Source organism: Ranitomeya variabilis, chromosome 2 (assembly GCF_051348905.1).
Source record: "Ranitomeya variabilis isolate aRanVar5 chromosome 2, aRanVar5.hap1, whole genome shotgun sequence".
NCBI lineage: Eukaryota > Metazoa > Chordata > Amphibia > Anura > Dendrobatidae > Ranitomeya > Ranitomeya variabilis.
In genome coordinates, this window is record NC_135233.1 from 77,108,124 (window position 1) to 77,126,116 (window position 17,993).

The 17,993-nt window shown below is 42.4% G+C and overlaps 1 protein-coding gene across 1 annotated transcript in view; it reads right to left on the reverse strand.

Moving 5' to 3' along the window:
• MACROD2 (mono-ADP ribosylhydrolase 2) overlaps positions 1 to 17,993 on the reverse strand; it is a 2,853,334-nt gene that overhangs the window by 2,660,983 nt on the left and 174,358 nt on the right. Inside the window, exon 3 of the mRNA XM_077282574.1 lies at positions 10,247 to 10,339. Within this exon, the coding sequence (XP_077138689.1) occupies positions 10,247 to 10,339 (93 nt within the window). The remainder of the gene's footprint in view (positions 1 to 10,246; positions 10,340 to 17,993) is intronic.

Below are 17,993 nucleotides of genomic sequence, written 5' to 3' on the forward strand. Positions count from 1 at the left end.
CTGCCGCTTGCATGGACCGATCACCGGAGCGGCGGAAAGGCGGCGGATGGTGAGTATATAATGATATCTATATTTTTTTTATTATTATTTTTAACACTAGATGTTTTTACTATTGAGGCTGCATAGGCAGCCTCAATAGTAAAAACTTGGTCACACAGGGTTAATAGCGGCGGTAACAGTGAGTTACCCGCGGCATAACGCGGTCCGTTACCGCTGGCATTAACCCTGTGTGAGCCATGACTGCGGGGAGTATGGAGCAGGCGCCGGGCAGTGACTGCAGGGGAGTAGGGAGGGACTAATCGGACTGTGCCCGTCGCTGATTGGTCGCGGCAGCCACGACAGGCAGCTGGCGAGACCAATCAGCAAATGAATATCCGTAACGGAAGTTGCCGACAGAAAGACAGAAGTGCCCCTTAGACAATTATATATATAGACTAGGACTTGCCATGAATTAGGAGCTCTCGTTTCAACTTGCGATAGGTCTAGATCAGTGTTTCTTAACTCCAGTCCTCAAGACCCCACAACAGGTCATGTTTTCAGGATTTCCTTAGTATTGCACAGGTGATAATTTCATCACCTGCTCAAGCATTAATTCCAGCACCTGAGCAATACAAAGGAAATCCTGAATACATGACCTGTTGTTGGGTCTTGAGAACTGGAGTTGAGAAACACTGGTCTAGATATTTAGGCCTTTAAGCCTGTGGCTTAAAGAAACATGATTAATGCTTTAAGTGGATGTATGAGATGACTTTCCATATATTTGAGAGATGAACCACATCCTAACTCCCTCCTTATTCAGGTCTTGACCACAATCAACTGCCAACTGTAATCAAGATCAACTTCCTGTTCCTCAAAAGACCACAATAAATCCAGGACTATCCTGATAATTTTATTAATACTGAGTCACAGTTAAAGACTACCCAAGTCTGCCGAATTTGCTGCTCACACATTCCAGTATGCCCAAGGTCAGGACAACACTTGCATTGGGGCTGTCAAGGCTTTTCCTAAAAAATGTATTTGTGAAATAATGCACCAGCAACACCATTAACAACCTTAGATATCTTACAAGACTTAACCATCACACGGTTGTAAGCAGACGCAATGCTGCTAATGTGAACAGTGCCTTATGAATATTCCAAATCATGGGTCAATTACTTTCTCATTGTTAACGCTGGCTTCACATGACAGTTTCAAAGGCAGTTTTTGGACAGATTTCTGGACCAGATTGACTATAACTCAACAACCACATAGGCAAACATGAGCCTATACATTTCAGACAAGGAGACAAGCGTCTGGTTTGAAACGCACAGCAGGAAACCTGTCTACGGAAATCTCGCTCTGGCCTTGTTCTGGCTCTATTAAAAACTTACATTGAGTAGTGACTTCCGGATCACACAGCCAATACTGGAGCTATTCAGCAAGACACCAAGAGGAGTGGCACAAAAAAACAGATGAAGACAGCAGCTTGTAAGTTTAATAGAAGCAGGAAACTACTCAAGTAGTGAAAAAAATAATCACTGGAGAGGTTCTTTAATAAATATGCCAGGTGTTTTAGAAAAATAAAAAATAATGAGAAACAACTACATTTTTTGATTAAGTTTGGTTAAGATATATAACCTATAGATTAGGCAGGGGAAAACAGTGGGTGATTTAGATATAAAAAAATAAAAAAAAATCTTATCTGATAAAAATCAGGCATGGTATAAATTTTCTTCGCGAAGAAAAAAAAAATATCTAAACATAGGATAGGCCTCATTCAGATATATGATTTTGTACAGGTTTTAAAACCGTATTTGCACACATGGGAGAAATAGAAGATTTTCCATTAAGATTTTTCAAGCACAAAATGGGGCATTACAAAAGCAGAATTGTGATTTAGGCTTTATTAAATTTCAACCATGAGATGTTGACAAAATCCCCAGTATAAATTGGCAGTTTATCCAGCAGCCACAATGCATAGGGTAGAACGTGCTACAAATCCACAGCATTTTCTAAACAAAATCCACAGAAGATAAGACCCTTGCCAAACCTTGCTTATTGTCAAGACAAGGGGATGGGACATAACTGGGATGTATAATTTATCTACCCGAAAATTTAAATTTTGTGAGAAAATTGGCTACTTTTCAATGTAATCCCTCTTGACTTCAACATTTATTCCAATTCACCTCCAGTGATCAGATGCCCTCAGAATAGAAGAATACTTCTTGTAGCTGCAAAAACCCGGTTACTGACTGACTGCATTATCATCAGAAAATCATTGGCCACGAAGAGATTTCTTCAGGTTCAGAAATAGAAAGTAATCACTGGGAGCCAGGTCCCTGATCGCAGATTGTGATTTGCGAGACTTTTAAAGCTAGTGCATGGTCGTGAAGCAACACCACACCTGCTGACAACTTCCCATGTTGTTTCTCTTTGATTGCCCCACATAATGCCTACATTGTTAAAGCACAGGTGTCTCCAGTAATTATTGTCTTGTGTGGCATAAATTCAAGTAATAAAACCTCTTCTGTATCCAAAAAAACTTTTGCAATGATCTTTCCAGCAGACTGCTGGGCACTATATATATTTGGAGTTTGTGACACCTTGTGCTTCCATTGCATGGACTCTTGTTTGGTCTCAGGATCAAGGTGGTGGATACGTTTCATCACCAGTATTAATTTACCGGTAAGTGTAAAAAAGTCACATGGATTTCTAAATCTTTTCTTGGCTAAATTGATGGAGACATGTTCTTTGCTCATGCGTCAACATTCGTGCCACCCACCATGAACTTACCTTTGAAATCTAAAGCATCATGAATAATGCTGGAAACTATGCCATCTGAAATGCTTAATGTGTGAGCTTTAATAGCAACTTTGACCGGTCAATCAAAATCATGGCCTAAACTTTATAGCACATTTCCTCTGAAGATGCTACAAAAGGTTACCCTTATTGGGAGTTCTCTTCAATTGATTCTCTACTAAACTTTATCTGCTTGACCCAATACTTTGCTTTGGTCGTAGGGTCATATACAGCAATTATTTCATGGGGTTTTTTAGTCTTATTTTCTTCCTTTGTAAGGCATTTACTTAAGGAACAAAACTACCATTCCGACACTTTCTGTAGAAATGCATTATACTGCACTTGCCATCCTGTCACTTCCAGTGCATTCATCAGACAACTTCTTCTGTGGCTGTAGCTCTCGAACAGTGACAGGACATGCTGGGGTAGATAACTTATTGAACACCCTTTGTATCAATGTGAGTTACCTTCACATCACAAAGATAATGGGACTATTTAAAGTTGTCACTTTGCATCAGCAGCGCCCCAGAGTCCTGGTCGTTGCAGTAATGCTATTCTCCCACCAGGGAGAGTGATATTACGTCTGATGGCAATAAAGGAGATCTTCCTACCAGGTATCACAAACCATACACCACACTTCACACTCCAGTCCAAAAGGGGGAGCCTTGCTCCTATCTACTAGGGCACTCCTCACAAAAGGGTAAAACTGGTGGGCTGGAAAGAAAGCTAGTCAGAGGCTGACTGGGCTTTGCCCAGGCAACATCTGTCAGGCAGACAGGGGGAAAAGCGGAACATCGGAGCTGCAGACAGAGGGTCCCTGACAGGGATGGGATCCTGTCAGAGGCCTAGATAGAAGGCTATGGAGCTGCGCCTGCCCCAAGTGCGGCAGCATCCTAAGAAAGGACACGAAGAGAATTGTATTCTAGAGGGTGAGAAACGAAGTCATAGCACAAGGAGAAAAAACCAGAGGGAGTTCTGCCCTGTAAAAGGCTGCCTCCTTCTGAGGCGCAGAAGCAGGTGGCCGGAACACCGAGGGAGCAACCGTCTCCAAGCCTTGCTCCAGAGACTGGCAGGACAGTCAATTCCACGTTGGCTGCCCGACCTTATACCCAGGAGGCACGGTGGCAACTGTGGGGGCTAGGGTGTCTCTAGGGTCCCTGTTAAAAGCCTCAGGCCATCAGTCATACGGGTTTGTCCTATCCATACCATCTGGGGGACAGAGAGGAAGAAACAACATCTAGAACATCTACAACAGTTGTGAGGACCTTACCGAGCTCAGCAGGGAGGTACTACAACACACAGGCGCTAGAGAAAGGCTACTGATTTCCACCTGGATAAGGGGGACTCTGGATTTGCCTTCGGACCGGCCAGACTCTGCCTGCCCTGTGGTCTGTACCCTGGACTGTGGATGCTGAAGTCTTCAGTAAAGGTAAAGAGACTGTAACCTTGTGTCCTCGTTTTTCACTGCGCCTTACATCATCCACCATCACCGTCTACACCTCCGGGAAGCCCTGGGGATATACTTCACCTGTGGGAAGGTACACCATCTAGCTGCCATCACATCATCCCCAACGGACCCCTAAGCAGCGTCGGTCACCCTGACCGAATACCACAGGTGGCATCACAAATTACCCCTTTAAAGACCTTTCCCAAAACCATAAAAACTCTTTCCTTTATTGGACGTCCCTCAAAGGGCCACGGACCGGGTCTGGCCACCGTGACATCCCCCGAACCGAAGGACCCAGTGCAGAGTACCCCCATTGCCCTTACGTGGGGGCGCTCCACATCTTTACAGCCTATGGCCAATCAACTCAAAAATGTGTGTCTAGCTGTTCAGCAAACATTTATTAATTACGGAATATAACGAAAATGAATTAAATAATTGTTAAGGGAATTTTTTTTTTTTTTTTGAGTTTTATTTTCCACTCACTAACCACTTACTATATCCCAATCAGGAGAGAACACTGTAGTTGCTATCTGATGCATGTGTTGCTGAACAAAACCTCTATTAAAAGGACATGCCAATTCTCCTGGTAGTGGATCGAATAACTATGGCTGAAGAGCTGACAAAGACTGGATTCCTGCATATTAAAGAGGGAGGTGTTAGATACCCCTCCAACTCTGTACGCAATGACAAATCTCGTGACAAACAGAATGATTAACTTTACTCCTTCCTACATTATGGTAATACAGAGCAGGTGTAACAGCTATCAGACAATAACATGGCAACACAATGATTATGCGGTCTAATCATTCACAGAACTAAATGGGACAAATACACTTTTCTGAGACATCTGGAGGATACACTAGAACTTTGGAGAAGTGGTAAAGAACTATCCAAATTGCATTTGTATAGGACGTGTATTCTGCTGAAGAGCCCTGTGAGGTTACGGTTCAAACAGCTGACAGCTGGATGGCTTAATATTTTTCTGCCATGTTCGTAGCACTATGAGTCTTGTCTTTTCTTCATTTAATAAGATGCATCTCGTCGTTTTTGTATTGTATTGTAGCTGTGGTAACTTTTCAGAGCCTAACAGATTTCAATAGAAAGCATTGTGTTTGCAGCGCATAATATGAGGAAGAGGAATAAAATGGATGAGAGACAATGCAGTGTTAAGATTCAAGAAGAAGGGTAGAAAGAAGTTAAAGAAAGGAGTTTCATAAGTCAAAATCAAAATGCTTTTGGAAAGAGCCAAGTAAAGACATCGGGGGGGAAAAAAAAAACTATACATTATGTTATTCAGGCTGGTAATTTATTGATCACTGCCAACTGTAATACATTTACCATGACATGCACAAAAAAAGCCTTACCATCTAAAGTAGGGGTGGGGAACCTCAGGCGCCAGGGCCATATACGGACCTTGATGACCTTTTTATCAGGCCCTTGAGAAGATTCTCAGGGACCGCATTCTTGGGCAGGGAGCTGTATTTTGATTACAACCAGCTCATTAATTTCTTCTTGCTCTGTTAGCACACACATGCAGTGTTCACTACTGAACACTGAAGGGCATGCAATGAAAGATTACGTCCTGACTCCAGAGCCAGAGTCCGGATGTACTTTGTGGGCGGAGTTTGTACGGCCCCCGAAGGATGGTATAAAATATCCAAATGGCGCTTGGCAGAAAACAAAAAAAAATCCCCACTCCTGATCTAAAGTAATGAAGCTGGGTCCTTTACCATTCTTATAAAAAAAGTTAGGCTAGATTTAAGCTGTGTGCCAATGATGAGATTTTGCCAAGTTCTGATGCTGCAAATTATCTGTGTGTTGGTGGGATCTATAAAAATCTGTGTAAACTGAGCTGCCGTGTGTGTCTCAAATGCACAGAATGTCAATTTCTCTTGCAGATACACTGAGTTGTGTGTGCAAATTATTCTCATAGACTTTCATTAGATGCTGAAAATCTGCAGGGACAAAAAAAACGTGTTATTATAGTGGGTTTCCACGTTGGAAATTAATCAAAAACGCATGTTATCTGCATATGACTATATCAAAGTTTTATGAAAGCCAAATAACGGGAAGTATCAAAGACAAAAATCAGCTTTGTTTAACACATCACAAAAAACCTGCAACATCAAAAATGCATTAAAAAAAAACACCATGAAAGAAAAACAAAGTAACCCAAATTACTATACAAGTGCAGTAATAGCACAGAATATCTGCATAATCAAAACCACACCAAAAGCTCATCCTGGGAGCGTAGCCTTCAGCAGTCTATCAATATCTTAACTTCATGTAAACAATCCTTATATATAATAATGGTTTTACAGTTTACCCAGCCAAGTACTTTAAGAACAATAGGTTGTAAGACATTAAGCACAGGAGCTTTACTCACCTTCAACTATATTTTTAAAGGGGTTGACTGGTCCAAATCAATAATTCTACAGTCACTATGTGACTTATGAATCCGCTCAGCTCACGCACTGCGGTGATTTGCCAGTTTCTGACCTGGGACGGGAAGGTACCTATACGTTGTACATACTCCCAGACAGCGGAGTGATGTGGCTAGCCAGTGGGCATGCCAGTCAAGTGTATGGAGAGCGAGCCCGGTCTCATTGGCCTCGGTATGTATAACTCATACCTACCCTCCGGTCCCGGGTATGAAGCCGGTGAATGCCCACTGTGCACAGTTCGGGCGCTGGAGAGATTCTTAAGTTTGCAGTCACTCAGTGATTGCAGACTTCTTGATTTGGACTGGACAACCCCTTTAAACTATTATTTCATTCAGTTAGGTAATTATGAGGTCATTAGAAGTGTTCGTAGTTACATCCCATCAGTCTGACTCTTTGTTAACACACATGAGGTTGCGAAAAATGTACGACTAGACTGACAGGCTTTTGGTTTCCCTGCACACTCATGTGGTCTGTAGTCATAACTCAACCGAGATGAGTTTTTTGATAGTATATACACACATACTTGTTCGGAAACACTCCCATTGGGCTGTCAAAATCATCTCATTGATGATTCTCAGTTACCCCACTCTGCAATTAGCAATATACATTGTGACACAGAGGTTACAGAAGGCCAACAGTCACTTAATGATGCATATAAGAGTCCCTAGTCAACAGCTGCAGCAATGGACTTTAAACATGCAACTGGTTCACAGAATCTCTGTACACAGTAGAGTCTTTAAGATCTTGGAAATAAAAATAAAATGCTTCTTGTAGCAAAATTAGCAAGTCAATCATTTAATTTGCCGAGACTAATGAGAAACATTTCTGGCTCCTGGAGAACACCTTTAAGTTTGTGCCACATGGCTATTAAATGGGCTTTAAACTTGGCTGTCACATGCTCGGTTTGCTTGTGTTTAATAAGCAAAGTAAAGTACTTGGCAGAGGACATGGTACTTCTTGCAGCTGAGCCATGTGTACAGCTGACAACCAGTACAGTATGAGGAGCTGCCATATGGGGTCATGCATCATGCCATCTCATGAAAAACAGCACAGGGGGAAAGGTGCAACTTAGCTGTGCTTTTCCTGCCATAATGGAAGTAATCGTAACACATATATTACAAAGTGATGCATGCATCACTATTCTTCCCATCAAAAACAATGAACACACGGCTGAACTTGATAGACCCCCAAATAAGTCAGTAGAGTCCATGATTGCACATGGAATGGAATGTGTCAGATCAGACAAGCTATAAGAGAAGGCATGCACAGATAGGTTTTATGCTCTGCCCGCAGTAGGCCAGAGAAAAGTGTGTCTGCGTGCGCAAATGCGGTCCCTGTGTAGGCACATTTTGTTTGGCTATGTGGATACAGGATGCATCACCCACATCAATCACACGGAGGAGAGACAGATGCTGTAGCAGTGTTGACCAATGGAAAGTTTGTATTTGCATACCGCTAGGGAGCAAAGTAAAACATTTTTTAAATAGATTTTTTTTCAGTGGTATACAGGGCGATTCAGGGGATAATGTACAGCTATGTGGAATGCAGCACAGGTGCTGAAGAAGGTGGTGGTTGTATATTTTCATATGCGAAAAAACTGGCGACAAGTTCGCTATAAGGGTACGTTCACACAGGACTTTTTTGCTGCTTTTTTTGCTGCTTTTTTTTATGCTAATTTAGGTGCGTTTTTTTTGGTGCGTTTTTTGGGTACGTTCACACAGGACTTTTTTGCTGCAGATTTTTGCTGCAGATTTTTGCTGCAGATATTTGCTGCTTTTTTGATGCCAATTTTCAGCTGCTAGGACACCTCACAATGGCTCTTCACACCTCACAATGGCTCTTCACACCTCACTACCAGAAACTCCCTCACAATAGATCACAATCAGGACACCTCATAATGGCTCTTCACACCTCACAATGGCTCACAATGGCTCTTCACACCTCACTAACCACACCCCTAAGCTCTTGGCTGTGAGATCCCTTCCTGCTGGCCATGATTTTCTGCACAAAAAACGCAGCAAATAATGCTACATGCGTTTTTTCAGCGTTTTTGCAGCGTTTTTTTCATCACCCATTCAAGTCAATGGGTGAAAAAACGCTGCAAAAACGCAGCAAAAACGCTGAAAGAAGTGACATGCCCCATGTCCAAAAAAAGCAGCAAAGCAGAAAATACTGATCAAATAAAAAACCAACGTGTGTGCATGAGATTTCTGAAATCTCATAGGCTTTACTGGTACTGTAAAAAGCAGCTGAAAATTAGCATAAAAAAAAGCAGCAAAAAAGTCCTGTGTGAACGTACCCTAAAACCCTTGGTTGGTCTTCTCTGCACCCGCTCTAGCACAGCTATGTCCTCTGTATACACCAGAGACCAAAAATTGTACACAGTATTCAAAGTGTGGTCGTACCAGTGACTTTTACAGAGGCAAAACCATCGTCTGTCAGGAGACTGTAAATTACCTTAGATAATTTAGCAGTAATTAAAAGGAGCTTCTACTGGTACTTTAGAGTTGCAGACTTTTCACGAGGGGAGAGAGATATATATTTTTTTATTTCAACTCAAATTCAATTGATTCTGGGGGTATAAGTGATCAAAAGGTTTCAGTATTCACCATTTTGATGATCAACCAGGGAACCTTGGAAAGAAAAGTATCGTATGGATGACCATTCTGTAAGTTATGTTTATCTCTTTTTTATAGGTGCCACTGATAAGAGCCACAAAGGTGGTCATACAATTTTGACAGCAATTGGCCAAAGGCTCATTCAGTAGATCTTTATTACTCTAAACCTTGCCATACACACAATGCTCGGGCGCAGGAAAACAACGCTGGCAGACCCTTCTGGACGGAAGTTATTCAACAGTAGAGAAAAGGGATCTGACGTTCTACAGCAAAGCTGTTACGTCTGAAGCGCATATTAAACACCTATAAGCATAAAAGTTATTAAATTGTACAGTTTTGCCCTAAGTTGAGATTTAAGAGCATTGATATGAGGTTGTATACTCATCATTGGTATGAAGTCATTCTGTTTTTATCAAACTAAATTACAGTAAGGTGCTCCAGCCTCAAAGACACCTGTAAAGTAACACATTTCACAAAAATACAAAATCAATGCAGTCAATGTTAACAGAATGTCTAAAATCTAGAAAACAGCTACTTGATCGAATTGAAACTATAAAAACTTCCTTGGGATCAGATCATTTTGCATGTTAACACAGAGCACATTTTATAAAACATGTTTTACTGAATAAGAGAGTCATCATTAGTCTGTATGGGTGAAGTACAAAATTACAAAACAACAATGCTCTAAAGCTGGATGAGGTACAATGACAGCCAACGAAAAAAATTTATAATATTTCAGACTAAAAGCCATTAAAAAGAAAAGGAAATCATGCAATTATTGAAGAGAAAAAAATAAACATTTTTTTTGTTCTAGTGTAAAGATATCATTTAAGTCAAAGAGTTTTAACCCAAGACCTGGGATAAGAGTAGTGCTAAGGGATCTAACAAAAAATGTCTACTGTATTTGTAGTCGAAGTAAAAAAAAGCTATAGAAAATAAAAGAAAGTAAAGTGACTTACCAGCATTCACGATGGCGTCAACTTCCAGCTGAGTGATGTCTCCTTTGTAAAGCGACACCTTATCACACAAACTGCTTATTTTTGTATTTTCATCTAGAGAAGAAAAATAAAGTGATATATCCTCATTAATGTCTTTAAAAAAAGCAAACAAAATATATAAAAAACAAAACACAAACCAACCACCAAACAGGATGTTGCTTCCAATTGACATCCACTGCTGAGCAGCTTTTGTCACCATGTGTTCACACTTTGTAGGGCTCTATTCAGACTAAGGTTTTGGCTTTATGTTCGTTACAGTAAGTGCATTAGGTTTCTGTTGAACCTTCAGTAAATTTATAAGGGCAAATTCTTGTTGTCAAAAATATACGTATTTGTAACCGATTTAAATCTTTATTGCATTTATCAGCTAACAGTATTCAAAGCATTTTCCCAATTAATAATGTTATTAATATAATATCTATTACAAGGGGATACAACACCAATAATGAAAACATTTTGCAGGACTTTGGTACTGATGTGCTATCCATAGAAAACATCATCAATATTATATTGGTGGTGGTCCAAGTCCTGGTACAATTTATGAGAAGACGACGATAAGGAGCTGCCGTGCTTCGCGTACAAACTCTACACTGTGTGCTAGGCGGAGCTCCGTACACAATTGGTAGCGGCTGTAGTTGGTAAGATCAGTAAAAATCACTTAAAGGGAATGTGTCACCATAAAATGCATTCATCAGGTTGCACGGCAGGAGGAGCTGAGGAGATTGATATATAGTTCTTAGCCTTTCATTTCTATAACAATCAAAATGTAGGATATAGGAATACATAATATACAGTATACAGAAATCTTTGAAATGACTAATAAGAACCCCCTTCCCAATCACTGACACACTTTTGTATTGGTAATGCTACTGTAATGTAGGAAGCTGAGGCCGGTGATTGTGAGAAGCTCATGTAATAGGAGGTTGACGCCGCAGGTATTTTATTAGGGAGGTGTATCATCACTGACTGGATCATCAACAAAGAACGCTTCTTTTTACACTGAACGGGATGGAAAAGAATCAGCAATTAGTCCTTGACTTTGAGAACAATACATGCAATATCATACAGGCGTCTACATTATTTGAGGGTATCCATCTGATGGGGAGGAAAAAAAAAAAAAAAAAAACGGTTTATAATTCTCAGATGCAGACCTAAGGCAGAATGGATACACATATTTTCTTTACTTTCATCATATAAAAATTTAAAGAAAAAAAAAAAAATCTGTTTTCTGTTGTACACTTTTTTTAATCAACCCACTTTACAAGTGTCCTCATGTTATGCTAGGGTCAATAAATTCTCAGCAGTCCCTGAAATGTTGCATAGTTGTAAATGCACTTAAAGCAAACCTGTCACCCCCAAAATCGATGGTAAGCTCACCGGCATCAGGGGCTTATCTACAGCATTCTGTAATGCTGTAGATAAGCCCCCGATGTGACCTGAAAGAGGAGAAAAAGACGTTTGATTATACTCACCCAGGGGCGGTCCAGCTCCGATGGGCGTCTCAGGTCCGGTACAGCGCCTCCCATCTTCATTCCATGACGTCCTCTACTGGTCTTCACGCCACTGCTCCGGCGCAGGCGTACTTTGTCTGCCCTGTTGAGGGAAGAGCAAAGTATTGCAATGCGCAGGCGCCGGTAAGGGTATGTGCACACGTTGCGGATTCCATTGCAGATTTTTCCACGTGGATTCTGCAGAATCTGCAGGTAAAAAGCCCTGCGTTTTACCTGCGGATTAGTAGAAACAACAAAGAGAAAAAGTATGCCCGTAAAATTGGGAACACCTAAACTTAATAAACCATTTTTATTAGATACCTGCAGATTTAGTGCAGATTTCACCTGCGTTTTTACACCTGCGTATTCCTATAAAGGAATAGGTGTAAAACGCTGTGGAATCCGCACAAAGAATTGACATGTTGCGGAAAATAAATGACAGTTTCTGCCCAAAATTTTCAGCAGCATATGCACTGCGGGATTGGTTTTCCATAGGCTTACGTGGTACTGTACAACGCATGGAATCCCGCTGCGGATCCGCAGGGCCAAATCCCGCTGCGGATCCGCAGGGCCAAATCCCGCTGCGGATCCGCAGGGCCAAATCCCGCTGCGGATCCGCAGGGCCAAATCCCGCTGCGGATCCGCAGGGCCAAATCCCGCTGCGGATCCGCAGGGCCAAATCCCGCTGCGGATCCGCAGGGCCAAATCCCGCTGCGGATCCGCAGGGCCAAATCCCGCTGCGGATCCGCAGGGCCAAATCCCGCTGCGGATCCGCAGGGCCAAATCCCGCTGCGGATCCGCAGGGCCAAATCCCGCTGCGGATCCGCAGGGCCAAATCCCGCTGCGGATCCGCAGGGCCAAATCCCACTGCGGATCCGCAGGGCCAAATCCCACTGCGGATCCGCAGGGCCAAATCCGCTGCGGATCCGCAGGGCCAAATCCGCTGCGGATCTGCAGGCAAATCCGCAACGTGCACATCCCGGCATTACTCCTACAGCCCCTCTTTGGATACTTTGGCTGCAGTAGTCATGTGGGCATATGAGAATGCAATCACTGTAGCAATTACTGGTGCTAGCGGACATGTCATGTGTGTAGGAATCACCAAGTGGGGTGTATGACTCTACAGAGTGATCTCCAGCGCCTGGAGAATAATCGCTGCAGCACAGTTGGTCACAGTTCATGAAAAATGCTGTTTGATACTCTAAACACCTCTAATATTATTTAAAAAAAAAAGACTGTCAAGCAAGGCTTCCGTTTCTAAACTACCACCATCTTCTCTTCATCTTAAAGTAAAGGGAATGCGTCAGGACGGAATAACTCTTAAAGCCAAACTGAAGTGACCAAACATGTAAGTGCACCTCCCAACCTACTTCCTTTTCCTCTATCTCTGCCCTTCTCTTGGTGTATAATGGCAAAAATTTCCAAGAAAGGGTGGGTGGAGACAGACTTAAAATAAGTAGGTGGGAAGATGCTCTTAGGGACCGTCAGCACAGAAGGACTGTTCAAACCAAGTATAGGCGCGCGGGGCTTCATGGCACGGCCAGTCATTTACCTGCACCTTTCCACCTGCTTGTTTTCCAATCTATCTCCACCCTTCTCTGGCTCTAGCTGTCAAAGACCGAGTGTGGGTGGAGGTAGAGGGACAACAAGCAATGATTAGCAGCACCATGAATCATCAAATGGCGGGACTTCGTTTGAAAAGTCATTCTGCACTGACAGTCCCTTAAAATGTCTGTCCACGCTAAAGGGTGCACCTTTCAACCTGTACTTTGTTTGAACTGTCATTTTCTGCTGAAAGGCTCAATTTAAAGAGGAATCTATGAACAGATTTTTGATACCCCATCTGAGAGCATCATGATATAGGAACAGAGACCCAGATTCCAGTGGTGTGACTCATTTGACTGCTTGCTGCAGTTATGACAAAGTCACTGTTTTATCTCCAGCAGTGCTATAAATGCTGAGCTCTGTATAACCCCACCCACACCATTGATTATCAGCCTTCTGTGTACACGGCACAAGGATAAGGGTAGGTGCACACCATAGTTTTATTTTTCCCTTTATATACCACTACAAAACCAGCTTTCTAAAAAAAGATCTGATGCCAAGTAGGCAAATAGGACCAAGCTTGGCACCACCTCTCTGTCTACAAATGCGGCCCTTTGCTTTTGAATGGCATCTCCTAGAGATGGTATGGAGGCATCATGCAAAAAAAAAAAAGAAATAAAGGGGCAGAGATTCCGAGCAGAGAGGTGGTGCAGATTGGTCCAATGGGTGTTTCTGGAAAACAAGCACAGATTTTTTTTAGAAGAAAAAAAAAAAAAAATATATATATATATATATATATATATATATATATATATACTAGCTGAAGAGCCTGGCATTGCCTGGGCATAGTAAATATCTGTGGTTAGTTATAGCACCTCACTTCTCTCATTTTCCCCATCACATCTTTCATTTTCCCCCTCACTCCTCTCATTCCCCCCTAACACTTGTCATTTCGACCTCACATCTGTCATTTTCCGATCACTCCACTATTTTCCCTCACTCCTCTCATTTTGCACTCACACCTTTTAATTTTCACCTCACACCTCTCATTTTCACCTCAGTATATACATGTTTGTCATCTCCCTTATATATATATAATACACCTGTATGTCATCTCCTGTATATAGTATATACCTGTTTGTCATCTCCCCTGTATATAGTATATACCTGCTGTGTCATCTCCCCTGTATATAGTATGTACCTGTATGTCATCTCCTCCTATATATAGTATATACCTGTATGTAATCTCCTCCTGTATATAGTATATACCTGTGTGTCATCTCACCTATATATAGTATATATCTGTGTGTCATCTCCTCCTATACATAGCATATACCTGTATGTCATCTCCTCTTGTATATACTATATACCTGTAGGTAATCTGCTCCTGTATATAGTATATACCTGTGTTATCTCCTCCTGTATATAGTATATACCTGTATGTCATCTCCTCCTATACATAGCATATACCTGTATGTCATCTCCTCTTGTATATACTATATACCTGTAGGTAATCTGCTCCTGTATATAGTATATACCTGTATGTCATCTCCCCTGTATGTAGTATATACCAGTGTGTCATCTCCCCTGTATATAGTATATATGTGTGTGTCATCTCCTCCTGTATATAGTATATACCTGTGTGTCATCTCTCCTGTATATAGTATATATCTGTGTGTCATCTCCTCCTGTATATAGTATATACCTGTGTGTCATCTCCCCTGTAAATAGTATATATCTGTACGTCATCTCCTCCTGTATTAGACCTCGTTCACACGTTATTTGGTCAGTATTTTTACCTCAGTATTTGTAAGCTAAATTGGCAGCCTGATAAATCCCCAGCCAACAGTAAGCCCTCCCCCCTGGCAGTATATATTAGCTCACACATACGCATAATAGACAGGTCATGTGACTGACAGCTGCCAGATTCCTATATGGTACATTTGTTGCTCTTGTAGTTTGTCTGCTTATTAATCAGATTTTTATTTTTGAAGGATAATACCAGACTTGTGTGTGTTTTAGGGCGAGTTTCGTGTGTCAAGTTGTGTGTGTTGAGTTGCGTGTGGCGACATGCATGTAGTGACTTTTGTGAGATGAGTTTTGTGTGGCGACATGTGTGTAGCAACTTTTTGTGTGTCGAGTTGCATGTGACAGGTTAGTGTAGCAAGTTGTGTGCAGCAAGTTTTGCGCATGGCGAGTTTTATGCGTGGTGCCTTTTGAGTATGTGCAAGTTTTGTGTGAGGCAACTTTTGCATGTGTTGCAACTTTTGTGCATGTGGCAATTTTTCCGCGTGTGCAAGTTTTGCGTGTTGCGAGTTTTCCATGAGGCGAGTTTTGCACCTGTGGCGAGTTTTGCATGTGGAGAGTTTTGCGCGAGGCGAGTTTTGAGCAGCGACTTTTGTGTTTCGACTTTTATGTGGCGAGGTTGGTGTATGTGTGGTGAAATGTGCGCAGAGGGTGGTATATGTGTTCGAGCACGTGGTAGTGTGTGGCGCATTTTGTGTGTGTGTTCATATCCCCGTGGTGGTGTGGTGATTATCCCATATCGGGGCCCCACCTTAGCAACTGTACAGTATATACTCTTTGGCGCCATCGCTCTCATTCTTTAAGTCCCCCTTGTTCACATCTGGCAGCTGTTAATTTGCCTCCAACACTTTTCCTTTCATTTTTTCCCCATTACGTAGATAGGGGCAAAATTGTCTCGGTCTCGGGGTCCAGACGTGTGACTGTGCAAAATTTTGTGGCTGTAGCTGCGACGGTTCAGATGCCAATCCCGGACATACACACACACATACAGCTTTATATATTAGATAGAATATATATATATATATATATATATATATATATATATATATATATATATATATATATATATATATATATATATATATATATATATATATACATACATATATACAGTGGGGCAAAAAAGTATTTAGTCAGTCAGCAATAGTGCAAGTTCCACCACTTAAAGGGAACCTGTCACCACGTTTTTGGAAGATGGGATAAAAATAGCGTTAAATAGGGGCAGAGGTGGGCGTTACATTAGTGTGTGTGTTATGCGTTTATTACCCACCTAAGTTGCCGAAATAACTTTGCAAAGTCTCCGTTTTCGCCTGTCAATCAGGCTGGTCAGGTCACATGGGCGTGGTGTCTTCACCCAGATTTGGCGTAGTTTTCCGTTGGTGGCGTAGTGGTGTGCGCATGCCCAAAGTCCGGAATCCTCTTCCAGGGGATTTAAAATAGCGCGGTGTTCGTTATTGCATTGGTGATCGGTGGGCGCGGCCATCTTCCTTTGGCCGCGCGTGCGCAGAAGCGGCGCTCTGCTGGCCGCGGCTTCAGGAAAATGGCCGCGGGATGCCGCGCGTGCGCAGATGGATATCGCGGCGGCCATTTTCCTGAAGCCGCGGCCAGCAGAGCGCCGCTTCTGCGCACGCGCGGCCAAAGGAAGATGGCCGCGCCCACCGATCACCAATGCAATAACGAACACCGCGCTATTTTAAATCCCCTGGAAGAGGATTCCGGACTTTGGGCATGCGCACACCACTACGCCACCAACGGAAAACTACGCCAAATCTGGGGGAAGACAACGCCCATGCGACCTGACCAGCCTGATTGACAGGCGAAAACGGAGACTTTGCAAAGTTATTTCGGCAACTTAGGTGGGTAATAAACGCATAACACACACACTAATGTAACGCCCACCTCTGCCCCTATTTAACGCTATTTTTATCCCATCTTCCAAAAACGTGGTGACAGGTTCCCTTTAAAAAGATGAGAGGCGTCTGTAATTTACATCATAGGTAGACCTCAACTATGGGAGACAAACTGAGAAAAAAAAATCCAGAAAATCACATTGTCTGTTTTTTTATCATTTTATTTGCATATTATGGTGGAAAATAAGTATTTGGTCAGAAACAAAATTTCATCTCAATACTTTGTAAAATATCCTTTGTTGGCAATGACAGAGGTCAAACGTTTTCTGTAAGTCTTCACAAGGTTGCCACACACTGTTGTTGGTATGTTGGCCCATTCCTCCATGCAGATCTCCTCTTGAGCAGTGATGTTTTTGGCTTTTCGCTTGGCAACACGGACTTTCAACTCCCTCCAAAGGTTTTCTATAGGGTTGAGATCTGGAGACTGGCTAGGCCACTCCAGGAACTTGAAATGCTTCTTACGAAGCCACTCCTTCATTGCCCTGGCGGTGTGCTTTGGATCATTGTCATGTTGAAAGACCCAGCCACGTTTCATCTTCAATGCCCTTGCTGATGGAAGGAGGTTTGCACTCAAAATCTCACGATACATGGCCCCATTCATTCTTTCATGTACCCGGATCAGTCGTCCTGGCCCCTTTGCAGAGAAACAGCCCCAAAGCATGATGTTTCCACCACCATGCTTTACAGTAGGTATGGTGTTTGATGGATGCAACTCAGTATTCTTTTTCCTCCAAACACGACAAGTTGTGTTTCTACCAAACAGTTCCAGTTTGGTTTCATCAGACCATAGGACATTCTCCCAAAACTCCTCTGGATCATCCAAATGCTCTCTAGCAAACTTCAGACGGGCCCGGACATGTACTGGCTTAAGCAGTGGGACACGTCTGGCACTGCAGGATCTGAGTCCATGGTGGCGTAGTGTGTTACTTATGGTAGGCCTTGTTACATTGGTCCCAG